This window comes from Cervus canadensis, chromosome 3, assembly GCF_019320065.1.
Source record: "Cervus canadensis isolate Bull #8, Minnesota chromosome 3, ASM1932006v1, whole genome shotgun sequence".
Taxonomy (NCBI): Eukaryota; Metazoa; Chordata; class Mammalia; order Artiodactyla; family Cervidae; genus Cervus; species Cervus canadensis.
Window position 1 is genome coordinate 12,193,916 of NC_057388.1, and position 26,713 is coordinate 12,220,628.

The window sequence follows — 26,713 nt, forward strand, 5'->3', positions numbered from 1 at the left end:
ATGTGTTACTCATATTCTCTAACAAATAGTGACTGGCTAGCTATAAAATCAAGAATTTGGAACAGGAATAATCTACTAAGAGAATTGAATACTCAGAAGAGATCAATGAAGGACCACCTACTTTATCTACCCTGCCTTTTTTTTATATTAATGAAAAAAGATGATGTTATCATACTATTTTAAGGTGTCACTGGATATCCAGATTCTTTGAAGAAGGAAGTTTGAATCATGTAGTCCAAGCAGTGGCAGGATGGAAAAAACCTACATCAATAGCAAATAGGCAAATAATCTTAGGTCCAAATTAGAGTGCAAATATGGGATAGAATAGATATATTGGCATAAGAATTATAATGTAGAGGAGTAAAATACAAAACTATAATACTAATGTCCATTTAATTCTTTTTGCGATCACAGTGTTACGTGTTTTTTTTGGTACTTCTTAAATTAAAAATAAGACCACACACACTACCCCCCCTACACACGCAAAGTCTCACCTAAAATCTTCTGTTGCTATAATAGTCTTATCAACTGTATTCACGTCTCAGCAATGCTAAAGCAAGATAATTCATGGAAGGAGAAATCACTTAGTCACTACCTTAAATTTTTGCATTCGGTTCAGGCTGTGGGAGTTTTATTGTTTTCTCACTGACTTTTCCCACTTTGAGTTCAGCACACGGATTTTGGGCTCTTTATTTTCCTTCACAGTACATCTTGGGAGTTTGCTCAGATATTTGGTGCTGATTCCCCCCAGATACATTCTTTGAACATTTTCTGCAGAAAGGATTTGCTTGTTCATATTGTGTGTTATCATTTTTTGATCTTATTTCTCTGGCCTGTACAGGCATTCGACTGAGCCCATGAAGAGGGTACAGACAGCTGACTGGATGAAGACATTGGGGAAAAAAACTCCCATTGTTTAGATTTCTGTCAGAGGATATAAGAATACTTAATTTCTTTTATCTCTAGGGCTTTCATTATCATTTAAATTTCATTTTACATTAATTGATCAGGGATTAGTAAAGCCATTATGCAGAAATTAGAATAAGACAAGCCAGATGGAATGAATAATTCATGAAGTCCAATTACGTTTTATTTCTGGTGTACGTTCATACTTATCTCTGACTTCTGTGCTATTTTGATGTGACAATATTCGCTGGAAATCAGGAGTGCCATTTTAGTTTATTGTATCCCTCCGGAGGGGAAGCATTTGTATGCAGTAGGGGTGTGTTAATGCATTTCCCCCCAAAACATCGATTTTCAGGGCTCTTAGAAATATTGGGTGAGCTAGAAAAAGTGATTCGCCTTCCACGGAGGTTGAGGGACAGTGCATTGAGCCTCACTAATCCACTTGATTTGGGTGAACTGATCCTAAATAGAGAGACCAGAGTCTCAGAACCGCGAAATGTTTCGCGTGCCCGAAGAGCTACAGATCCCTTTAAACTACGGGACCCCATTCCCGCGTAAAGGAACCATTAAAGTATAAATCTGGCCCCGGAGTCGGATGGGAAGCGGAGCTGCAGCCACAGAAAACGGCCGCTAGGTGGCAGGCGTTGCCTTCCGTGCGAAGGGTTCTGGGTCACCGTAATTGCCCGGGCTTCCAGCGCCTTCCCCGCGGGTCTGACCCCGGCGAGCAGAGCACGCCTGGGTTCGGCCCCGAGAACTGGCGTCGCGTAGGCCGGCGAGCGCCCCGAGTCCCCGGGCCGCCCGTTCACCTGTGCGGACTGTCTTCCGCGACTGTGTCTGAAACCGCCTCCACGCCCGTCCCGGCCCCCAGCCCCGTGAGAGTCCCTCCCCGCCCCCACCCCCGGTATTTATTTCTGCCAGTGGACAGTTCTAGTAACTTTAAAGCTGCGGTTCACCTTCCCGAGGACTTTCATCTCGGGAAGTTTTATGACACGTTGTGAATGTGCAGAGTTTTTAATTAGGCTCGCTAGACAGCCCGAGGCAGCGGCAGCGCCACGGAGTCTTCACGGCCTCTCTGCTTTGCAGCACAACAAGCCGCTCTACTCCTTTGAAGACAATGCGGACTATGTGTACGACGTCATGTGGTCGCCCGTGCACCCCGCGCTGTTTGCCTGCGTGGACGGGATGGGGCGCTTGGACCTCTGGAACCTCAACAATGACACCGAGGTGAGCGCAGGCGCCGCGCCCGGCGGGCTGGGAGGGGGCGCCGGCGGCTTCTCTGCGTCTCCCCCTCTCCCTCTCAAACGGCCTTTTTTGGACAGACCCTCTAATTGCAGCTGTGCTGCCGACCCCCCATTCTCCCCTGCTCTGCAGGGAATTGGCAGATGCATTTGGCCCCAAATCATTTAATCTCACTTCATCCCTAAAACCGTGGCAGAATCCTGGACAATTGACGACCCTTCTTTGCAAAGAGCAAAACCATACGTGTTCACGCCTTTCACTGCGGGAAAGGACACAGGGGCATATTTGAGAGCGGTGTTGAAATAACTCTATGGGCAAACACTTGGAAAAGTAAGCTTTTGTGGACTCTTGACTTGAGATTGGGCTTTTTAAAAGGGCTGTTTGCCAGCGTTTGCTGTTTGCACGATTTCTGTTTTAAATCCATAAAAGATGATTCTCTGGACTGTTGATGTTCAGATCTAGTCTCCATTTAATTTTTAGAAGGTAAACAATCCTTGTCTAAGAGACTGAACTCACCACTTTTATAATAATTTCTATCTCTGAACATGTATATTAAATTCAGTAAATTTTTTTATATTTTAACATGTCACATTTGGAGCACTTCACAAGTGAAATTTTTTTCAAAAGGCAATTAACAATAGGGAAATAGCCTTTTTAAAAATCATGCTGTATATATTCATGTTTTAAAAATTATGTCACATGTCTTATTCGTCTTTTCCACTCTCAAAATTATTGAGGTGCTGATTTTCAGGTACTAGAGTTTTGGGTTGAGTTTAAAAAGAAACATGAATATTAAAGGTCCTTCAGCTTAATACAATAAAATGGTCTGGTCATCAGCTGGTCCATGATTCAGGGTAGCTCTCCATCAATGAGAGTGGACAGGTAAGAAGAACAAGTGCTGAAAACTACATGTCAAGTGGAGAACAAGGGATAGGTCTTTTGAAGTGTTCTGAACAGGAAACAGCTCAGCCTTTTTAATTAGGAAGCCTACAGCTGGGGGATGTGAGGAGAAGCGGGCTGCCCTGATATTTTTTGGGGAGGGGCAGGGAAATATCCTTCAGGTGTTATTACTGAGTCACTGTATCATACAAGATTATATTCACCTAAAACCACTGCCAAATAGTTGTCCTTTACACAAATCTTTCCATTTAACTCTGTTTTTTATTTTTCCTTTTGGCTACCAGAACTCCATGACAAGGACAAGAGTTATGTAATGAAGCGTCTTTGGAAATGAAGGGCAGTAGTACGTGCAGGGCCCCTCATTTCAGACATTGAAACGTTTATAACATCATTGCCTTTCATGGAAAGGTGCCTATTACTCTACAGTATAATGGTTTCCCAAAGTCTTTCATCACCATTGATTAAAATCATATTGTTTCTCTCTGGTAGAATAAACTCATTCACTGTAAACAACCAAAAAGAAAAGTTTTCAGATTGACTTAGGAAACAACCCCCCTCCTCCACCACACACACACACACACACACACACACACACAAAATTAGAAATCAGATTTACTAGAAGTGAGTTCAGGTGATACTCAACTATTAATATGATGCAGTGGAGTGTCCTACCAACTCCTTAGTAATTCCTCTGTAACCCTTTTTGTTTAGTTTTGGCTTTTTATCTGCTCTTTAGGTAAAATGAAATAATATCTCAGCATTGCCAAATGTGATTTTTTTTTTCCCCTTCCCTCTCTCTAGGTATCAAGAGACAACCACATAAGTCTTTTATAGCTAAGCGTTTTAAGAAATCATTACTGGGCATGCAAATCGTTTAGTTTTGCGGTGAACGTAGTTCTACTTTTGCAATAATAGTAGATACATTGAGCCTGATTCAGATCCAGTAATAAACTGAACACTTTTTAAAACCCTCAAATCATTTTTGTCTTCTGTCAAGTTGAACAAGATTTTTCAAATATTTGTCCGATTAGAAATTAGATTTGTTAAAAAAAAAAAAAACGAAAAACCTGAAATCTCAGTGCTTCTTTGTCGTTCAAAATACAGTGCTTTTTAAACCAACTTATTCCAACTACTCCTGTGCAAGGACAGTTTACATTCACATACTTCACTGTTACTGATCTCTATGCAGTGTTGTAAATTATGTGTATATATTCTGTCTTTGCAATTAAAATGATTAAAAACTGTGAAAATATATAAGAAACTGAAATACAAGAGTAAGAGACAATTATGGATTATTTTCATTATAGACTCAGCAACTTTTGAAAACTCATTACTTGTCAAATTAAGGAAATATTTTTGTCATTTTCTTCATACATTTCATAATTCTTTTAGCATGTGTTACAGACTGTCAGTTTCTGTTTTTTTACCCCCACCATTTATGATGTCTATGAAAAGAAGATATTTTTAAATGGTTAAAATAGAAATTGTTCCAGTTTGCTACATTACTTAATTCCAAATAAATATATAAAATTCTTTAACATGTTTTAGGCATAATTTAAAATGTATCAAAAAATCATTTTCTTTTGAGTGATCTTTTGTCATATTTATTTTAAGATTAAATACTTTTTATTCAGTTTTTGAGATTGTTCAGAGATAAAATCTGATATTAACCAGCATTATGAAAAGTGGGAGCCTTATGATCTCCCTAAATTATGGAGTTAAAAATTTTAACTCTGAAAACTATATAGCTGATTCTCAGATTTGTTTTCTGAGTAGCACACTAATAATAAAGTGTATTGACAGAATTATGGCCTATTGCAATTCATATTGTTTTGGCCTTTGAAAAGTTTGGTTAAAAATTCAGTCTCTAGCACTGCACAGCAGGACCCTTTATTGTAGCAATTGTGTATTAAAAAAAAACAAACAAACATGAGCTGGGGACTTTTGTTTTACATTTTTGCTATCAATTGACATACTGTGATTTAAGCAGGTAAAAGAATTTTTATTGATTTCAAGATTAAATTTAAACATAGATTCTTACATGTGATGGAGTTTTTATTGCTATTTTAAAGATAGGTGTTGGGTCAATAATCTCATATAAACAGATGGTTTCAATTCCCTTAATAACAGAACGCCGGGGAGCACAGGCATAGTCCAGGTCGCGTTTCCACCCTAAGAAGTCATGTCTATTAGACACAGGTCTGGAAACAGTGGCATGAGATGATGTTGGTGGCCCTCTTTTCACTGTATATTTTTTTCCTTTTTGTTTTAACATTTACCTTTTTTAATGAGCTGTTGTCATTTCCTATTCAGCATTCTCGTAGAAAGCTCAGAGAGCTGATCTTTCTATCAGTTATAAACTTCCAACCTTCCAGATGTGAGTTTACACAACTCATGATGAAAAAGGGCTAGACCCACTAAAATTCTTTTTTTCCAAATAGTAAGGTTCTTATGACAAATACTGCAGGTTCCATCTCAGCACTTCCAGTTCACTTTAATAATGATTAATATTTGTAATTATCAATGTTGTCAGATTTCAGGTGCTTATTAAAGGAGGTGTAAGGCCTTTTCTACAAGTAAGTGCTACACTCTGTCAGGCTATCGTCCTGAGGACGTTTTCAGAGTGAGAGCACTTCCTACACCTTGGTACTGCTGGGAGGCAGGAAAACAGGGTGGAGAGAGGAAAAGAAAACAGGAGAACTTGAGCTTTTGAACTTTTTCTTCTGAGCATCCCTTCTGTGATGAGGTTTCAAGGGATCAATACATTTTTTTCCCCTGAAGACACTTAGTAATATGACTTATTTTTCACCATACACCCTATCCCTGCCTTTTATAGTATCCTTAATCTTGGTAAATCCTGAAGTCTCCCTCCTCTCCATCAATCAGGACCCAATCCAGAAGTCTCACATTTAGCTGCTGTGTGATGTTGTCCGCGCACCCTGCATAATCCGCAGAAATATTCATGTCACTCATTGCCCACTGACTATGGCCAAAGACTCCCTCTCTTTTCCTTTTTTGTTAAAGTGTCTCTCCTCTCTACCTCTTAATTCAGTGGAGCATATGATTTAAGAACAATGAATCCTTTACCAACTGCACAAGAGCTGTATATTACTTCATGCACACACACACCACGGTGACTCATCCAGTTAAACGTATCATTGTCAATTCGTATATTTAAATTCAAATTCAGAGATTCTTGGTTTCTGTTGCAACCCCTTTGGCAGGTTCCAACAGCAAGTGTGGCCATTGAGGGGGCGTCCGCCCTAAACCGTGTTCGTTGGGCTCAAGGTGGCAAGGAAGTTGCTGTTGGGGACTCAGAAGGCCGCATTTGGATCTACGACGTCGGAGAGGTACATGTTATTTGGTTTGGGTGTTTTGATTTAGTGTTTTGGTGTTCAGGCTTTTTTTTTTTTTTTTGCTTGTATATCTGGTTTAAATACTTAAGTGAAATTATTGACAGTACCTTGTGGACCGTTAGAGTCCTCCCTAGTACATTTGCAAATTTCCATTGACTTCAGTGGGAGTTTGGGGAGACCTCCTTAGGGCCTAATCTGGTCTTCCGTCCCCACACACAGGACCCGTTAGTTAATGATCAGGCTACTTTCTGAGTGCTGCCGAATTCCCAGCAATCCTGTGATGAAGCATGGTCTTCCCCTCCACCTGCACTCCCACCCACCCCACCCCCTGCCAATTTCATGAGAATGAAAAGTTTGCCAAATTCTTCATGCGCCCATTGAATTTAGAATTTGTTCTTGATTTTGAAAAGTCAAGCTTTAGCTGGTGTGTTCAATTAAAAGGTATATACTATTACTCTTTAATTAAAAGTAGCCAATTAAATAGCTGAGGTGAGTCAGAACTTTGTACCGTTTTCATGACATTCACAGTTGTTATATGCAGTGTATACTTCTCTGGTTTATCTTATTATATGATGTGTAAAATATTTCTGAATATTATGGCACACATCAGAAGAAAGAACTACATATTTGATTTCAGATCAATCTCCTTGAATATCCATACTACACGTAATATTACATTACAAAGCAATTTTATGGAAGCATATCTGTTTATTTTTCTCTGTGAGAAAGTGTTGACAAAAACCTTCATTTCTGATGGGGTGAAAGAAGTTTTTTCTTAAAGACAAAATATTGAAGTTTCAAGCCAAACAAAATAAGCATGTTGTGTAAATTGTGTTAGTGCAGTATGAATCTAGCATTTGCATCCCGGGGGGAACATACACCGCATTTCTAGGCATAACCTCCTACACCTCAGGAGTGTGCTTTGGGTATCGGGTGGATGGGCAGAGCTGATCACACTGAGAAGGGCTCTTTATGGTTTCATCAATGAGCTGTTTTGGCAGTCCTAGATGGTGTGTTCTACAGTGGAACTTGGGTGATGCTATATGGCAGAGTTGGTTGTGTTGAAACAAGCTGGGTGGTGTTTGTGTGTGTACGTGTTTTCATTCAGAGACAGAAACCAAATGACTTCAGAGATGGGAGTTTTCTGCTGGGGATGTTCAACTCTAAGTCAAATAGCTGAAGAATCTCGCAGTTTCCCTGCATACTATTTCATTAGGCTCCCCCCTGACTACTCCTGACGCCACAGGCTGAGTCATTCCCACACTGACAAAGGCTCTGTTAATATTCATCCCCAGTGGTGAAGAAGGAAATGGTCTGGTGACTATTGACGTAGCTTGGAACCTTGGAGAAAAAGAATATCCTTCAGGAACTGAAAATATTGCCAATATATTTTAAAGCCAAAATATTGCCAATATTTCCTTCAGTGAATATTTTAGTAGCTCATCTTTTTCATGGTCTTCATCAAAATAAAACTAAGCAGCAAAAACATGTATTCTACATTTGTTCATTTGTTTAAAAAATTTGAGAGGTAGAAAAGAAGGGAAATATTAAGAAACAAAAAAGTTTCTCTCTCTCCTTTGTTTATAATGGGTATAATTGCAGCAGAGAAAACAGATGTGCTCAGAGATGAAATGGTAGAAAATAGATGAAATTTAAAAACTCCTTTCTCTACCTTCCTTGTTTATTATACAGAACATTCATTAACTCTTTTAGGAGTATATACAACATTACTTTATCCAAGAAAAGCATAATAGTTCGACAGTCTGGTTTATTTAAAGTAAGGAATTTTGAAAAACCTGTATGTTGACCACACATAATTCATATATACACATAATTCATATATACATGTAATATACATTCACACACACCACCTCTAGGCAATAAGAAAATACGGCATGACATATATACAGAATTTACTGCAATAAGTTATAATGTAGCCATGGGACAGAATTACTTGAATATGACTCATATTTTGGGAGTATATATATGATTTTCTAAAAGTTGCTTTGACTGATATGTGGCTGCTAAAACTTCTTCCTACGTTGTTGTCATCATTTCTAAATTGTATAGTGTTGTTATACTCATATTTCCTCTATCGTACTAGCGGGTCAGGCTGGTTTTCATTTTAGTATTATTGCCCTTGCTTTTCTAAGTGATATTACAGACTATAGAAATGTCTGCAACTCTAGGTTGGTCTCACCTATTGTCTGGAGTCTAGACAGGCTATAGAAAAATCTCTGTGACATACAATAGGCCCAACTACTTGTAGGATTGTTTATCCCTACAAATTCACTACCAGGAAAAAAGGGCTATACTATTTTACTGAGAGAAGCTAATATTATAATCTTCTAGCCCTTTTCTGAAGGACCAAAAATCAGGGTAGGCTTATATATTCGAACAGTTCCTTCTGTATTGTTTGATCCTATAAAAAGTAATCTATAGCTCAAAAAACTCAGACTTTTTACAATGTAATTTTGCTGAAAGTGTATATTTTTCTGAGTATTTTTGTAACGTATTTACACATTTATCTCTTGTATTTTGGGGGAAAAATAAAGGGGTACTTTTCTGTTTCTAATAGCTTCTTCTAAGTTTCTGAAACCCAACTCTGTAGAGTTACATGTACTGAAGGGAAGATGACTTTCCAACAGCCAAGTTTAGCTGAAGCCCACTCGGGGGAGATGGTAGATGATAGGAGATACTGCAATGACAGTAATTACTATTGTCTTGATCACCAGACTGGAACTGATGGAGCATAACTGTCCTTAGACGTTGTTGTGTTTTGTTGTGTTGATCACATCCAACTCTTTGCAACCCCATGAATTGTAGCCCACCAGGCTCCTCAGTCCTTGGGATTCTCCAGGCAAGAATACTGGAGTGGGTAGCCATTCCATTCTGCAAGGGGATCTTCCCAACCCAGGGATCGAACCCGTCTCCTGCATTGCAGGTGCATTCTTTACCATCTGAGCCACCAGGGACGCCCCTTAGAAGAGAAGGGCACCCCGTAAACAGTACCCCACCAGCCTTTATAATCACCTACACTGTGGGAAGCCAGAGAGAGTGCCTTTACAGTAACCTGGCCCATCTGGAATTCAGGGTCAAATCCAATACCGGTGCATGGCTGACAAAGGAGAAGGGGTTTGAGCAGGAAGTGGTTTTCAAAGGAAAAAAAAATAGAGGAAAAGAAAAAGGATGTCATTGAGGATCAGACAGCCTGCAAACTGTGCTCCCATTATCTGTATTCAAAATTGGTCCTCCCGTCCCCATTAAAACGAAACCCATCACCAGGGTCACGCTGGCCTTTGGATAGAAAACCTGGCCTGTGGAACCTTCTAGGAAGAAGATGAAACACTTTCAGGTAAGCTTTATAAGACAATCTGTATATGAAAGTTAATGGTAGTTCTGAGAGGACACTGTTGATCCGTGTTCCTTGGACCTCAGTACATCAGATTGGTGTATATCAGAGGACGTGTCACACTCGTTCTCCCGTGGTGCTCTTGACCGAATTTTCTGTTAGGCTGTGGAGAAAGGAGGCAAGAGCAGCAGGCTGTCTGTCACCAAGGTCCTGTTTTAGAGCGAGGCTGGCTTCACCGGCGCTGTTGTCTCGCAGGGCCCGATGCAGAGGCGCCCTGAGCTGGGCTTAAGGCCCTGCCGTCACCGTCCTGCAATTGTTCAGACATTGTCCAGCAAGGTGCCTTTTGTTTCCAGGTTGCACTGGGTCCCTCGAACTCTGTATTCAGTCTGGTCCAGGAGAGTATTGCTTTCAGTACCCTCACAATGCAAATCAGAAGTGAGAAGTTTGGGTCTTGACATAGACCGTTAGGAAAGAGAAATCTTTAGAGAGGTGGTTAAACATCGTACCTGCTGTATGATGCTTGTATTACCTCTTCTTTGCATGCATGCGTGCATGCTCAGTTGGGTCTGACTCTTTGTGGCCCCAAGGACCATAGCCTGGCAGGTTCCTCTGTCCATGGGATGCTCCAGGCAAGAATACTGAAGCAGGTTGCCATTTCCTTCTCAAGGGCATCTTCCCAACACAGGGATGAACCCGTGTCTCCTGCGTTGGCAGGCAGATATTTTTACCACTGTGCCACCTGAGAAGCCCAGTATTGAATTACCTATTCCTTAGGACTATTTTAAAATGTTGGATGAGAAGAGCAATGTTTCCACATTCTCAGTATCATGATATTTGGGTATTTGGTGGATATTCTGGTTCCCCTCCCCACAACCCTCTTTTGATCACGTCATTTTAACTGAGAGTGTAATAAAGTTTTAGGGAGAGGGCTCTATGATAGCTCCCTTCAGGTGGCGTTGAGAGGGACAGCCTTTCTCTGTCCCCTGAGAGGACACCTCTGTGACTACCAGTGGAGACAGCTCCATTCAAGTCCAGGCGGACGTGCCTTCCTGGGGGACCAGCCACTCAACCAGAGGGCGCTGCAGAAAGGGTGGGTGTCACCAGTCATGGACAGCCGTCTGCCCCCTCTCCTGACCCAGCTGAGGTGCAGCTGCTGCAGGGAGTCCCAACACAGCGCCCCATGATCGTGCCCACCTCTATCATGTACAGTTATCCTCCGTGACTTTTAAGATGATGGCGGAGAGCAGTGGCTCGGATCCAGATTTACTGATGCAATTTATTATGAACTTCTGAAGGGGTAAACAGGGGATTGTGTGTGTGCTCACTGAAATCACCAGATTGAGTCTGTCCATCCTTTTTTTTTTTTTCCCCCTGTTACATTTAAATGGCAAAGGCATGAGTAACATCGCAAAGCCTATGAGTAAGGAGGTAAAATATGAAACGCAGTGTTTTCAGGTAGGCCACATGACGCTTTGTTTATACAGCCTACGTTTTTGGTTGTTTGATTTTGGCATTGTATCTGGAAAATATACTGTACACATTTATTTTCACAGATAGGGGTCTATTTTCTTTGCAGAGCAGGTGCTTACCTCCTATTAGCATAAATGGAAGTTACATGAATTCCATGAAAGAGAAGACCCCTTTTATTATTTGGCTATAATTTTCATTCTATTCATGCATCTTAAAAGTTACTTAAATAGACAGTGGTTGCATGCACCACTTAAAATTCAAAGATCTAAATTTTCAAATGAGCCCAGCACTTGAATAAGTTTGCAGGATTTTGCTCCCCAAACTATGGGACACCATCTGTTTTGGAGCTGTGTGATCCCATTCAATTAATTGAAAGATGAGTAAGATAACAAGTCATAAATTAACTACAAATATAACCTGAAAATGTTGAGTGTATTCTTCTTCAGACCCGTTAATCATTGTTGGATTTTTCAAAAATGATGTGTGAACACACATATTCTTAAGAATTAAAAATAAGAATTACTCACGGCCAAGGCTCTTTACCAAATAGCAAGGTTTTCTATATATAGAGAGAGAAAGCTGATTTTAACAGCACATGGGCCAGTGAGTGTAGAATTATTCACGTGCCCTGATGATTGATAGCCAGCCTCGCTACCTGTCTTTCTTGCCGATGTGTTTTACAGAAAGCCCGTTGCCATTGTTAATGCTTCAGTGCAGACATTCAGATGCAGCTGTTATAAATACCCCCTAACAACTATGTTTGCTGCTTATCTGAATTAGTTAGAATGCTGTTTGCAGCCCCAGTTGTGAAAGAAGCAGTTTATCTTCCACCTCCTATTTATTTCTTTTTCCATTAACCTCTTCTAGGGAAGATTTTGTTTTCAGTTGGGATAAATACGCGTAAGTTTCAAATCCCTGATTATATTCCTACAGTAGTCAAATGATAAAATTCCAAAATCATTTCAGCTGAAAGTAGAGTTGGAAAAAATAAAACAGCAACTGAAAAACTGTAATTTGGGAGATGAGGAAGTCTTATTGCCCTGGCTTTCTCTGTTTAGTATCCTGTTCACTCATTATCTAAGGGAATGTGTATTAATCTTGAAATTTTAACTCTGAGCTCTGGCACCAGTTCGTGTGCCTTGTTTGCTGTGACTCTTGGGGGCCAAAAGAAGGGCAGTCATCTTATAAAAATTGTAATAAATGGAGTAAATTTGACATTTGTCAGTATGTTAAAAGGGCCTTAAAAAATCTTGGAAGGGAAAAAGAATATGAGATCAAATGCAGTCGCTAAAGCATGGTTTTAAATGTTCATCTGAATCTATTTTAAAGCTACAATTAAAAAATGGAATGAAAATTCTACTTGGATCCCAGAAGGAAAAATGACCTATGCAAGATACTTTAGAATGATGGTCAAGGTGTAATGTACAGGGCCTATACGAAGTGCCTCCAGCCGTCCTCACAGACAGCTAGAGGAAGAAGAAAAGATTCCGTGAGCCGTTTTCCTTGTACTTTAAATCGCTGTTCAGCAAAGGAGCACCTGATAAACTGGAAGTATTGGGAGTTAAAGAGTGTTTGAGCGATGCAAAATAAATAATATACGTATGGTTTTTAAGTGGATTACACTGAGGCAATAATTGTTCGCTTCATGGAATGACTTCATGTTTTCCAGTAGGACAGTGCCTACATCCATTTTCCACAGGAATTTATGCCCTGAATATAAATAATCCCCCTCTGTGGGGAAGGCTGGCATGCAGAACACAAAATACGAAGTTAAACTGAAATTTGGGGGTTGATTCAAATAAGAGTTCCCTTAATGAAAAAGAACTGCACTTGAAATCAGTCGATTTAATTATTGTGCTTTATGAAAGCCATTATCCTCTGCCGATGACGAGCCCGATAGCGTGGCTAAGTTCTGGCAGTATCCAGGAGGGGAGGGGAGGGCAGAGCTAGGCTCAGCTTACCGGAGTCCAGTTATAATTGCCCCGAACACTTGTGTTTCTCATTAAATGAGTGTGGCCATAAGTTTCTAGACTCTTGAAGGTCTTTTAAGTGCTAGCTTATTCTTCAGTGGATTAAACAGTGTTTTTTCCTTTCGCTGATGCTAAACACTTCTTTTGGTTTTTCCCTCCATGGAAAAGACTTACGTGATGCCAAAATCCATATAAAAACTGAAAATCCAGATACTTAGTGTTTTTAACCTGAATGTTTATTATCATAGCCACAAACCTGTACAGTTAAGTAAAAAGCACAAAGGCATATTTGTATGGACAGATTTGGGGTGCTAATAAATATAATTACATAAAATAAGCTACTCTGAAATAATGTATTAGTTCATTTCCTTGTCACAATAAATTATGTGTATTTGAAATAAAATCATCTGGTTAAAATATATGATTATAATTTTAGTGTTAACATGATTTTTTTCTAGGAAAAGTATGTTAAAAAGAAAGTGCTATTCCAATTAATGTTATAATTATTCATCTTATAGTAAATGTAGTAGCAGTGGGTCTATTTTGATAATTATATATGTTAAAGACCATGATTAAACTAATTATTATATAAATAGTGTGCTTATTCAGGTAGCATTAGTTTATAAATTTTCAAGCCACTTTTTTTTCTGAACAGATAAGAAAATACTTATGACTTCTATATATTATGGAGTAGTTGACTAAATGAAAGGAAAACCCTAATATCTAATTTTATAAAACCAAATTAATATGTGCATAGTAATTTGCAATATTCAATGAGATTAATATATTCCCATTTTGGTGATAAATGGTCTTTGAATATAAACCTTCTGAAACAAGTATTAGTTTGTATAATTAATCATCTTTATGATTCTTCTGTGGTTTCAAACTGTCATCTTCAATAGCAGTTTGGATTCTGAAGCAGTCATTAATTATAGTGTTAATTTTTTTTATGTCTAACAAAATTCTGTTTAGTTTTAGAATTCCAAAACTGTTAAATTTTATCTTGAAACATTACTGCCTAGAACAGTAGCCTCAAATCACGGCTTAGACCAGCCAAGCATGAAGCTGCTCCAATCATATGAGTCTAGATTAACACTGGCCTGTACAGAAATGAAGAGTTATTTGTTTCTTCTGTAAGTATGTGTGTTACTATTGGTATATCTGAAATAGAATATGGAATCAAAAATCAAATACATGTTTATGTATAAATATTTATATGCCATGTAGGCTGGACTTGCAAAGTGAGGAAGTGAATGACTCATTGTATTCCACTTTCACGAAAGGTTTGCATGAATTTCTGAGACTGTCAGCTATCAGAACATCTTTTCCATTTTAAAACATGAATTATTTATCATCTAGGGAATATCAGAGCTTAACATTGTAGGAGCAGTTTTGCACTCTTACTCCTTAGGCTGGCAGATGAAACTTAGCAGCAGCCCGGAATTCTCTCTGATCTTTGTCCTCATGGTCGGCCAGTACTTTTGCAACATTTAGATAGAACCTTTAATCAGCCTGGCAGCCCTCCTTTGGTTAATCACATTCCTCACTAGAGTTTTTCTGATCTTCAGAGTGCCACATCTACAGATACATAGATACTTTGCCCATTGTTGTCTGTTTGAACAGGATAACCTGGCCTAGAACAGTGCCTGGCATATTCAGGCACTCAAATAAACAGGTGAATGAATGTTTCACAGGTGAAAGTTGAAGGTTAAGAAAAAGCTTCCTTGTGTGAAGTGTTCAGACGGCAGCCTCCAACTTGTCTATAGATCGATGGCCAGGAAAAAATAAGTATATTTGCATGGGAAAAGGTATGTAGAAAATAAACTTAGAAAAGAGTGCTTGTTCTTCCTCTCCAATCTCTATTCCAGTTACTCTTCTCTCCTTTGCTTTTAAAAGTGAGCAGTTGGTCACTAGTCATAATGAAAGCCTAACAGTTGACTCAAATAGTTGTTAAACCACTGGAAAAATGCTTCTTTTTCATTGTGCTTTTTTTGGACACTATAGATACGGTAAATCATGAACTACATTATACAAATACCTCTTTTATGCCCAAACATTCAGTAGGAGGGAATGACATTTCTTTTATTACCTTGGTAAATGTTTTTAAGGTGTCTAGCAATAAGCCTTCTTTTTTGTCAAAACTGCTTAGATGCAGTGGTTGCTAGAAATTTACTAGAAAAACTATAGTTAATAATATCAGAAAGGGAAAGGATATATGTTTTAGTCAGCTAGTATGACAGATCAGTTTGAGTAGTGTATGCTCTTTCATTTCCCCGTCATCTTGATCTTTTGTGTTATGGAAAAATAGTGGTAATGAAGTTTAAAAAGTTTATTTTCCATTATTGCCCATCAGTCAAATGTCTTTAACATTTTTTTCCATCTTTTGAACAGAGAAATAGATGTTTCAAAATAATAGAAAAATAATGCTTAAGACATTTCTAAAGAAGAGGGTGACAAGATTTTAATACTGATGTGAACAAGGTCATCTTTAAGCCTTAGTGAATTAACTCTTTTTCAGCTGTGTGATTTTTTTTTTTTCCTTCTCAGGTAAAAACTTTAGAATTTTGTCATGCATCCCATGATGCTAAATTTTAACATGAAGAGTATTTCTAAATGTTCATTTTTTAAAAGAATAGTGTTTAAAATTATTTCCTTTGACATTTGCTGGCTTATTGAAATTGATATAGGCCCATATTTGTTACTGTTTACTTTGGACTTTTATGTCCTACCTTTATATCTTTCCTTAATTGGGTGGTAATGGATTTTTTAAAAGTATTGTTCTAACAGACATGCTATAAAAGTCATTTAAAGATTCTAGGAAGAGAACTTTAGCAGAAAGGTCTCAAGCTTCATGAGTGACTGAGGGATCCCTTGGATGGGATTTTTAGATAAAAGAAATTCTTTCTTAACCAAAAAATAGTCAGATATCATCAGATGCCCATGGGTTAGCACGCTGCTAAATTCCACAGAAATTTTAACCTACTGACTGGTAATAGATGGTACAGAATGGAGACTAATGTAACGTCTACTTTCTGGACTTCTCTAAAACTGCTGTAAATACTTAGTTACCACACGGTATGCACTCTAGTATATTTATGTGCTCTGTACACTGCATTCTGGCTTGGAATTTTGGTTCGTGGTTTCATCCATTGTTACCAGTGATGGTAGACTCTCCAGAGAGTTAAATACAGTGGAGCTTGGTCGTTCCATTCCGACGGCTGTTTCATTGCTTATTACCTCCCACTTTGCTTCCATCTGTGTGTGTGGCAAAGGGAATTGTCCTAAAAAATATAGGCTTCCTCTGAACACAAATGTGTGTTTGTACACCAGTGAGTCTGCAGTCTTCTGAATTGGGGTGACGTTAATAATCGTACTTTTAAAAAAGCTTTTAGAACTTAGGAGGGTTTAACAGTTCTATAGAAATCCATGTTCATCTCCACAGTTTCTGTAAATGCATTAACAAACAAAAAAATCAATGCTTATTAAAGTGAAAAGGTGATTTGTAAGATATCATTTTTAGAGAAAACTTTCACTGTTAGGTTAATACAGGAGCTGAATGGCCATGTATCTTTGGAATCCATGGTTAACATAATCAGGCTTTTTTAAAAAAATGACTCCGTTTAATTGAAAGATTACAAAGATGCCGATGAACCACATACTCATGGAATATTCATCCTGAAACCTGGAGTCCTATTCATTTTGTTTGGTTTCTCAGATACATTAAGCATCATAAACTGAAATCACAGAACACTTTTGTCTTAATTATCCAAGCTTTTTTTAAAAAAAGTAACCTACTTTTATACTAAGCAAGGCCTGAGATATATTTTTACCATAAAAAATACAGCATTGGGCTGGTAGGAGTTGCTGCAGATAATGCAGCTATTTAAAATCAGCTGCTAGGTACTATAAAACCTTTAAAATTACTAACAAATGAGGGGGCTTGACTGAGGGCTGTTCAGAATGGTTAGCCATGTGCTTATAAAAAGGGACACATGAATGATATTTGTGTGTTTAACCCTGGTTATAAAAAGTCATTTGATTTTTATAACAGCATGTTCAGTGGTTACAAGGTCTTACGACTTGAGCTAAAAATGTAGAATCCCACTATAGAAAGTGCCATAAAAAGGAAATAGCTCGATAAAACTGTATTGGTCATATGTGAAAAAGATGCATGTGTGTGTATGTATATGTTTACAAGGAATAATTATAATTCAATTTTTTAAATTAACAAAGCATCCTCTGATAGGATTTTTCTTGTGATCTGAAAGAACCCTTTCCCCACACCCAGTTCATGAACCTTAGCTATTATTAAATGTATGACTGTCTAGGAAGTGATTTGTGTGGGCTTTTAAGAAAGCAAATGTGATAAAATTTAAGATGTACTTCTAAAAATATGCAGCTCTATATAGGTGAATGGAAGGAAATGGAAGAAAGAAAAAAGGAAGCAACAGCAATTGGAGGAGAGGGAATTAAGAAGAAAAAATACAGGGAAAACCACCTCTTTAGTCCTGGTTTGTAATGTCCAGACACTGAGCTTAAACTCTTTATATTTGGGGGGAGATCTTATTTAATATTCACAGTGGCCCTGGGAGTTAGTGGCCAGAATTCCTTTCTCACAAATGAGGAAGGAAAGATCTGAGATGTTAGAGACATACATTTCCTAAGGACACACAGCCAGTTATTGGCAGAGCTGTGAAAGAAATCATATCTGGATGATGTCTGAGGTTGAAAAAAGTATTCTGTGGCTCCTTTCTCAAAATCGAGTTATTATGCAATCCGTGGCACAGTGGTTAGCCTAGTGGTTAGCCGGGTGAGTTACCGGGGGGCGAGGTAGGATCTGGGGGGGCCCCTCCGTTCCAGTGTGGGAGGAGGGCAGACCCGTGACACAGACTCAGAACTGCAGGGATGGAGGGGCAGCGTGAACATGATAGATTTTCGTGAGTCTTCCCCACAACTTTTGCTTTTTATTTCTGACCTGTGCATCTTTCAGGAATCTTAGAAGGTGAAAAATAAATAACATTTAGACTCTTTCAGCAGGCAACTGAGAGCACATGACCCGCCTGCCCCCTGCCATGGTCTGCTGGCATTCATTCTCTGAAGGGCTGAGGCTCCCGACTGCCCACTGACCTGGGGCAGCCTGCATGGTCTGGAGTGAACCACTGAGCTCCCTGTCCTTCCATTTCCTACCTGTTAGGCGTCTGTTCCTTAAAGTCCTCACATAGCAGGCATTGGAAATAATTCTTAAGGAAAAACAGGACCACAAAAATATAGAACTGATATGTATGCCGGTCAACATATTAATGTATCATTTTTAGGAGTATGTTCAATCTGAGTAACTGTTCAAAGAAAAAGAATGCATGACTATTCTGTGTTGAGCTCATGATTCTTCATTAGATTTTACCTTTCTCATCCTCTCCGCATCTCTGCCGATACATGGGTCAGACGCCATCATCTCCATTACAGTTGAGGCCATGAGAGGTTAAGTGCCTGACCGTGGCCAGTAAGCAAGCTGAGAGCAGGACAAACGCTTCCTGTGCAAATCTAAGGCTCATGTTACCTCCTCCGTAAGGCCAAATTGCTACCTCAGAAACTACCTTTGGCCTTCGTTCCCTCAGCTGTAAATATATGGTCATAACCTGTAAAAGGCATTTACTCTTAGAGCTAAGATTTTGTTATTTCAGGAATCAGCGCCCTGAGTGCTTTTGGCATAAAAATGCTTTATGCATTTAGCAAAAAGTTAGAAAACAGTCATACAGTTGTGGGGGGTGGGGGTGGACTAGATATTGGTGAACCCTGAATATGAAGCCGTAGGAAAATCTGAGTCATCTCTGACCTAGGTTGTGGACTCTGGCGGATGAATCTGAAGGCAGAAAATGTTTCCAGATCCACTTAGATTCAGTACAATCCTGCTCAATTTTTACAGCCTCTTTGATATAACTAGGCTATTTCCTTCTCAGTTATCATGTTTAATGAAATTACTCATCACCAATAGAAACTTAGGAATATTTTTCCTATCAGAAATGTCAATTGTTTGAAAATTATTCTAAACTACTGTTTGCTGGGGTGGGGGCGCGGAATCTATAGTGATGGTCTAGATTTAGCCTTTAATGCCTTGATAGAACCCTGAAGAGATGCTGAAACCATGTCATTAACATGCCACTTGCTTCCCCACTATTTGCGTGACATACAACACATCCCAGGGAATGCTGCAGTTGTCACTGTAAGAAGGTAGATTTTCAAGTACTTCACTTTCTGAATGTGAGCGAAGTTTAAAAAATCAGAACTATGCTAGTATTCCCACATTTTGACCTAAGAAAACATGGTCATTAATATACATTGTCTTCATATCTTTAGCCCTATCCTAGTGTCTGGTGTATAGTTGGTACTCAGTCCATGCTGAAATCATTATTAAAAAGACATATATATGCTAGTGAGAAGGGCATGACGCAGTCCTTTTCTTTGACTAAGAAACATGACAAAGATTTTTCACTTACTTAATGATTAAGGCATTACTGGATTACAAGTCTCCTAGAGAAAGTTTCAAATGCATTTGTGCTCATGAGAAGAGTTAGGAGCTGCCAAGGGTAAGAAGGACAATTCTGTCCAGACAGATGTGTTTAAAATGAAAAGAGTGGTGGTCTTGTTTGTTAGGACACCTGTTGGGTCTTACCTACAAGTATTCAAATATCAAAAATTACTAACTTTGGGTGTGGATACAACCTGTGAATACACATTCACACGTTCAAGCTAAGATTATACTTAAAGTGCTTCCTGATAGTGATATTTAATTCTAAAAATGGGGCAGTATGCAGCTCACCTTCTAAATCTAACGTTACGATGATCTTGTTTTTATTGTCAGCTAGGTGAAAAAGTGTAATAGAATGAGGTAGATAAATTTGAATTTCTAGAAGCAAAAAAGTTTTCATCCTGTGCTATTCAAGCATTTGTATGTGAACCAAAGCAAATTAACATTTCTAGTGAGGAAAATGTTTGGCAAAACTATCAAAAGAAAGAAAACTTCTAATATTTTCCAAATCTAAATGAAACTTTCACAGATAAAAAGGACAGCAAGTTATGTTAGAATATGGTGAAACATTTTATGAGGGTGAATCTGGATTTTTAAGGACTGTTACTTCCACCACTATGGAAAAAAGTCAAATGTAAGTTCTATGGTAGGGTATATTTTTATCAAAAGCTTTTAAATTTGCTAAAACTTGTTTTAAAATTATAAACAGAAATCTGTTACATTTCTATATACTGAAATATTGGAAAAAGAAAGTAAAAAAAAAAAAAAACATTTAAAATCACATCAAAAGTACCTACCAAGAATTTCCTGGCAGTCCAGTGGTTATGACTGCATTTTCACAATCCCAGGTTGTTGAAATAAGATCTGCAAGCTTTGCGGTGCAGCAAAAAAAAAAAAAAAAAAATTATAAATAAAACATTTATATATAAAATACCTAGGCATAAACTTAACGAAAGAGGTGAAAGATCTATATAAAATATTGATAAAAGAAACTAAAGATGATTCAAAGAAATGGAAAGATATCCTATGCCCTTGGGTTGGAAGATTTAATATTGTTAAAATGGCCATACTACCCAAAGCGATCTACAGATTTAATACAGTCCCTATCAAAATACCCATGATATTTTTCATAGAACTAGAGCAGATAATTCTAAAATGTATATGGGAATCACAGAAGACCTAGAATTGTCAAAGCAAGACTGAGGAAAAGCAAAGCAGGAGACATACCTTCCAGACTTCAGGCTATACCGCAAAGCTATAGTAATCAAAACAGCATACAGACAGACTTTTAGACTCTATGGGAGAAGGCGAGGGTGGGATGTTCTGAGAGAACAGCATTGAAACAAGTATACTATCAAGGGTGAAACCGATCACCAGCCCAGGTTGGATGCATGAGACAAGTGCTCAGGGCTGGTGCACTGGGAAGACTCAGAGGGATGGGATGGGGAGGGAGGTGGGAGGGGGATTCAGGATGGGGAATACATGTAAATCCGTGGCTGATTCATGTCAATGTATGGCAAAAACCACTACAATATTGTAAAGTAATTAGCCTCCAACTAATAAAAATAAATGGAAAAAGCAAAACAAAACAAAAAAATATTGAATGATTAAATGAATGTTATAACCTCTATAAACATGTGGAGGAGAAATTAAATAGATCATTCTTTTCTGGAAGTTTGATATTGTGTTTAATGAACTGACTCTCTGGTGCAAAAGTGAAAAATGATATTCTGATTTATACCTTCATTTTTCTCTCCTTATTTGTACTAAAAATGTAGATTAAAAAATAGAAAATTGCAACTATAACTAAAATCCTAGAAATGCCAATAAAAATATCAATCAAAGAAAAAAAACAGCATATAGTATTGGCACAAAAATAGACATAGATCAGTGGAACAGAAGAGCAAGTCTGGAAGTAAACCCACACATCTACTGTCAGTTAATCTATAACAAAGGCAGTAAGAATAATCAATGGAGAAAAGACGGTCTCTTCAACAAGTAGTGTTAGGAAAGCTGGACAGCATGTACATCAATGAAATCAGACTATTCCCCCATACCATATTAAAAAAATAAATTCAAAATAGTTTAAAGAATTAAATATATGATACTATAAAATTCCTAGAAGAGAACATAGGCAAAACACTTTCTGACACGAATTGCAGTAATATTTTCTTAGATCAGTCCCCCAAGGCAGTAGAAATAAAAACAAAATTAAACAAATGGGACCTAATCAGACTTAAACTTCTGCACAGCAAGGAAGGGGAGAAAATATTTACAAATGCTGTGACTGAGAGGGGTTTAATAGCCAAAATATACAAACAGCTCATATAACTTAGTATCCAAAAAAATTTAAAAATGGGATTTTTTTCCCAAAGAAGACAGACAGATGGTCATATAGGCACATTGAAAAAATGTTCAACATCACTAATTATTAGAAAAATGCAAATCAAAGCACAACTAGATATTATTATCTCACAATGATCAGAATGGGCATCAAAGAGTAAAAATAAAAGCTGAAGAAGGTGTGGAGAAAAGGGACCCCCTCCAACAAAGTTGGTGGGAATGTAAATTGGTGTGGAAACTATGGAAAACAGGAGTTTCCTTAAAAAACAAAACTAAAAATAGTTACCATATGATCTAGCAGTCTCACTCCTGGGTATACATCTGGAAAAGACAAAACTCTAATTGAAAAAGATACATGCACCCCAGTGTTCATAGCAGCACTATTTACAACAGCCAAGACAAGGAAGCAATGTAAATGTCCGTTGACAAATGAATGGATAAAGCAAAAAATGGTATAGATATATAATGGTATATAAAGTGAAAGTAAAGTCACTCAGTCATGTCAGAGTCTGCGAAGTCCATGAATTCTCCAGGCCAGAATATAACTTAGCTATAAAAAAGAATGAAATAATGCCATTTGTAGCAACATGATGAACCAAGAGATTATTATGCTACGTGAAGTAAGCCAGACAAATATTGCATAATGGGGTAATCTAAAAAATGATAGAAATAAATGTATATACAAAACAGAAACAGACTCATAGACATAGAAAACAAACTTAAAGTTACCAAAAGGGAAGATAAGAGGGAAGAGGGATACATTAGAAGTATGGGGTTCACAGATAGAAATTACTATATATAAAAATAGTTAAGCAACAAAAATTTATTAACACAGATGACTATATTCAATGCTTTGTAATAATGGAAAATGGAAAAAAGTCTGAGAAAAAAAATCACTTTGCTGTACAACTGAAACTAACACAATTTTAAACTATGCTTCAATTAAAAAAAAACCTCAAAATTTTGGTGAAACCTACTTATATACATTTAATGCTTCATTATTAGAAATATTAGAATTACTAGTTTGATTTCTTTAACAAATGAACTTCTGAAAAATTGCATTTGTAAGACATGTGCAACTTCAGATGTCATAAATGATACTCAGTTCTGTCCCATACTGTATCTGGTTGCAAAGTCAACCCTTCATGTTTCATAGTGTTTATTAGAGTTGTTTCTTAACAATGTTGCCATGACCGCCACATGAAACTATGTAAACACATGGACCTGGTATTTTTTTAGGATACATTTTCTATACATTGCTATCAATAAAACATTACATATAGCATCATACAGTAACTTAAATTTGTGCCATTTTAACTAATAATAAATGTAGTGTTATGTTTAGGAGTCAAACCCCTAGAGTATATCACTCTTATTATAGTGAGACCTGCTTTCTTCCAATATTTAATGTTATGTGAAGTTACGAGGTGTTTCAGATTTAGCTTGATTCTCATCTTCTGTGAGACAAATTTGTAAGTACATTATCGTGACTGGCTTTTGTCTCTTCCTGAGCTGTTTGTTTTGTGCTTCATTGGGCTGGGGGGCCAGTGCTTGGTCAGGAGCTGGAGAAGAGACAGAGAGTAGACCTATGCTTTCATATAAATATGGTATAACCCATTTCTGCTCATGCTTCTTGTTAGCGCTTTCATATAATTTATTTTGAGGACTTCATTTCCCCAGTGCAGTATTTTCTAAAATTGAAGAGAAAAATGAAGAATAGTGGAACACAGAAAAAGAACTCAACATAGAGAAAATGAACTGAGTGAAGAGGTAATAAATAGTGCCATCCGAGACTATTGTGAACGTGTGTCGCTGTCTGAGCAGGAATGTGGATTCATTTCAGTCACTAGGGAAGTATTTCACCATTCAGAACTCACTCATATGACTAAATCGAGTTCTTGTTAGTATTGCGTTTCTCAAAATAACAAATAAGAAGTACCCCCAAAAAAGTTTAAAAAAACAAACACAACTCACCTCCTGCACCTGTATATCATTTGCAGAATTATGTCCTTGAAACCACCTGAGGACCAGAACACGCATTGAGGGATGTATTTTGTAGGGTGATGATATGACTCTATAATAAGCTGTCTTGGCTAGATCCTATCTGAGAATACCAGCCCCTGTAATAAAAAGTTAAAGTTCTAAAAGTTTGGCTTTATACAGTAAGAAATTTTTCAGCTGTAAAAGCGATCTCAGAGTTCAGATTTACTTGCTTATTTTTGAAAATGTACACTGATTGGGATGGATGTGTTATTGATGTTTATGAAATATGTGGATAGCATGTGTGGCACCAGCATCTGTAGACGGATTACATCTTCTAGGGTAATCTTCTGAGTAAATGGCTCTACCGTCGAAATAAATTTTATTCTATATGAAAATCATTTGGACTTCTACTTGATCCTGCTTCTCATCTTCAAATAACTCTGTTTTATTCCAAACACTTGCATGGTACCTTTAAACAGTTCATCTTTGGATGCCATGTAGAGAAATCATTACCCTTCAACTCAGCTCACAAAAATTCGTGCATGCGATTTGTGTCAGATGGGATTAATTTTTCTCCTTACTCAATTGTGTGCAGGAGAAGATATATATAAGATTATAAATCCCTCTTCTTGGTGAGTTAGTATAGAATACTGCCTAAGGATATAAATACCAGATGACATTGGCATGGATACTGGCAAGCTGGGCAACCTTGGCAAGATGAGTTGATCTTTTGGTGCCTCAATTTCTTCTTCTGCAACATGGAAATACTCTGATTATCCAACATAGGATTGCTGTGAGGAAAGAGAATACATGTCAAGTACTTAGAGCAGAACTTTTGGTAAATGTTATTATTATTCATCAGCATCATCATATAGGATCTTGCTAGAAAAGCTAAAGCATCTTACTAGAGTAGTAAGGTTTCTTTGTATATATAAGCTATACTTTTGTCATACCTACTGGTATGTTAGCAACATCTTTTTAAAAAGGATCAATAGCATTGACTTAGACAATACCACTGTCATTTCAAAGTCCTAATAATACAGTTTATATTTGTCATGTTTGCTGTAATTCTGGTCATCTTACTGCAAGTGCTTTAATGCAGCTACTGTATAGTTTACAGAAGTTTTTTAATGTTTTATAAATTGCACACATGATTGTGCTCCTGAGAGTGACAGTATTCTTTTAAATTATCAGTTTAAGAGCAGCATTTCAGAGATCTGATTCAAGGAAGAATATCTGATTTCCTTTGCATTCCACGAGAATCATCTGTTTCAAGAGGAACAGTCATGCAGGCTTCAAGGCTTTCGGTGTAAAAGGTAGCTTGTTGACCAGTTTCCATTCATTTGCTTTGCAGCTTGCAGTTCCCCACAATGACGAGTGGACCCGATTTGCCAGGACCCTCGTGGAGATTCGTGCTAACAGAGCTGACAGCGAGGAGGAGGGCACCGTTGAGTTATCTGCCTAGTGGGCTGAGTGTCCCCACCTAGACCTTCTACAGCCCAGCATCTGCAGTCAAGTCAGCTTGTATTCCTGTTCACTCAGTCTCAGTATTGCCCTGGCCTTCTGGGTGCCATGTTGTGCCAGCTTTGCTCCAAGTATTCCAAATGTAGCCCACCATACTGTCCACTGACCTGAAATTCGCCAGAGCATTTCTGTCTTTATATTTCTGTCTCAAAAATGGGGGTGGGGGGTGGGAGCCTTTCTGGGTTGAGTTGTTGCCTTTTAACTACTTAGTAGCTGTATTTAATAGCTGGAAACCTCTGGTTAAATTTGTGCTTACACACACTCCTGGCATAGTCCTATTAAATCCATATGAAGCCAGATATGATTAGGTACAGATGTGGTGTGCTTCATGCTATGGTACAGGGCCAAAGACTTGAGATGTGGTGTTTTACACGGTGACTCATATTATGAATGGATTTACTAGGAGAACATTGCTGCTCCTTATTTATTGTGGTGTGCTGCATGGAACATATTTATTTGAAAGCATTAAAATAAACGATCCTAGAGCATGTGCCTAATGAGAGGACTGCATTGTCTCTCTGTTGCTGTTGAGGTTACATTAAGTTCCAAATAACAATTACAGTATGCTGGTTCCACCGAGGACAAGAAATCTTTAGAGGTTTGTTGGCAGTGAATGGAATGAATTTTAATGCCTATTATTTCTAGGTACTTTAACAATATTTCAAATATAGCTGATCATTGATACTTGTCATTCAAGCTAACCCAGTCTGACAAAAGTCTATGATTCCTAAATATGACACTGGTATTGCCAATAAAATGTTCCAAACCAGGTCTGCACCAGTGTGGATAAACCCTTTGCTTAGGAAAAGCCTGATTAAAATTCTACTGTGGCCAGGGGGTCAGAGAGATACATTAGAGCCATGTTAAAGATTGATAATGAATTTACAGGCAGCCAACCTGGCTGGACTTAAACCAAGACTCTGGTTTTATTTTTTATGAAGGAACGTGTGTGGTATTTCTGGAAAGTTCTTTCTTGTCTCCTTCTCCAGATCCACTCTTTACCCAAAGAATATCTTAAGCATTGGAGGAAGAACAGGTTAAGATGAACCTATACCAAATGCTCCACATTTCATTATTTTTTAATTTATACCAGAAAATTATGTTTACTACTGTTGGACTAGGAAACATGTCTATAAACAACTTT

General features: G+C 37.9%; 1 protein-coding gene across 5 annotated transcripts in view; it reads left to right on the forward strand.

Annotated features, from left to right (window-relative positions):
* Positions 1-26,338, forward strand: part of DYNC1I1 (dynein cytoplasmic 1 intermediate chain 1) — a 370,739-nt gene extending 344,401 nt beyond the window's left edge. For all 5 annotated transcript variants that reach the window (XM_043462652.1, XM_043462651.1, XM_043462655.1 and 2 more), the window contains 3 exons: positions 1,990-2,130; positions 6,270-6,395; positions 25,400-26,338. In XM_043462652.1, coding sequence (XP_043318587.1) covers positions 1,990-2,130; positions 6,270-6,395; positions 25,400-25,510 — 378 coding nt within the window. In that variant the 3' untranslated portion in view covers positions 25,511-26,338. The remainder of the gene's footprint in view (positions 1-1,989; positions 2,131-6,269; positions 6,396-25,399) is intronic.
* The last annotated feature ends 375 nt before the right edge of the window (positions 26,339-26,713 follow it).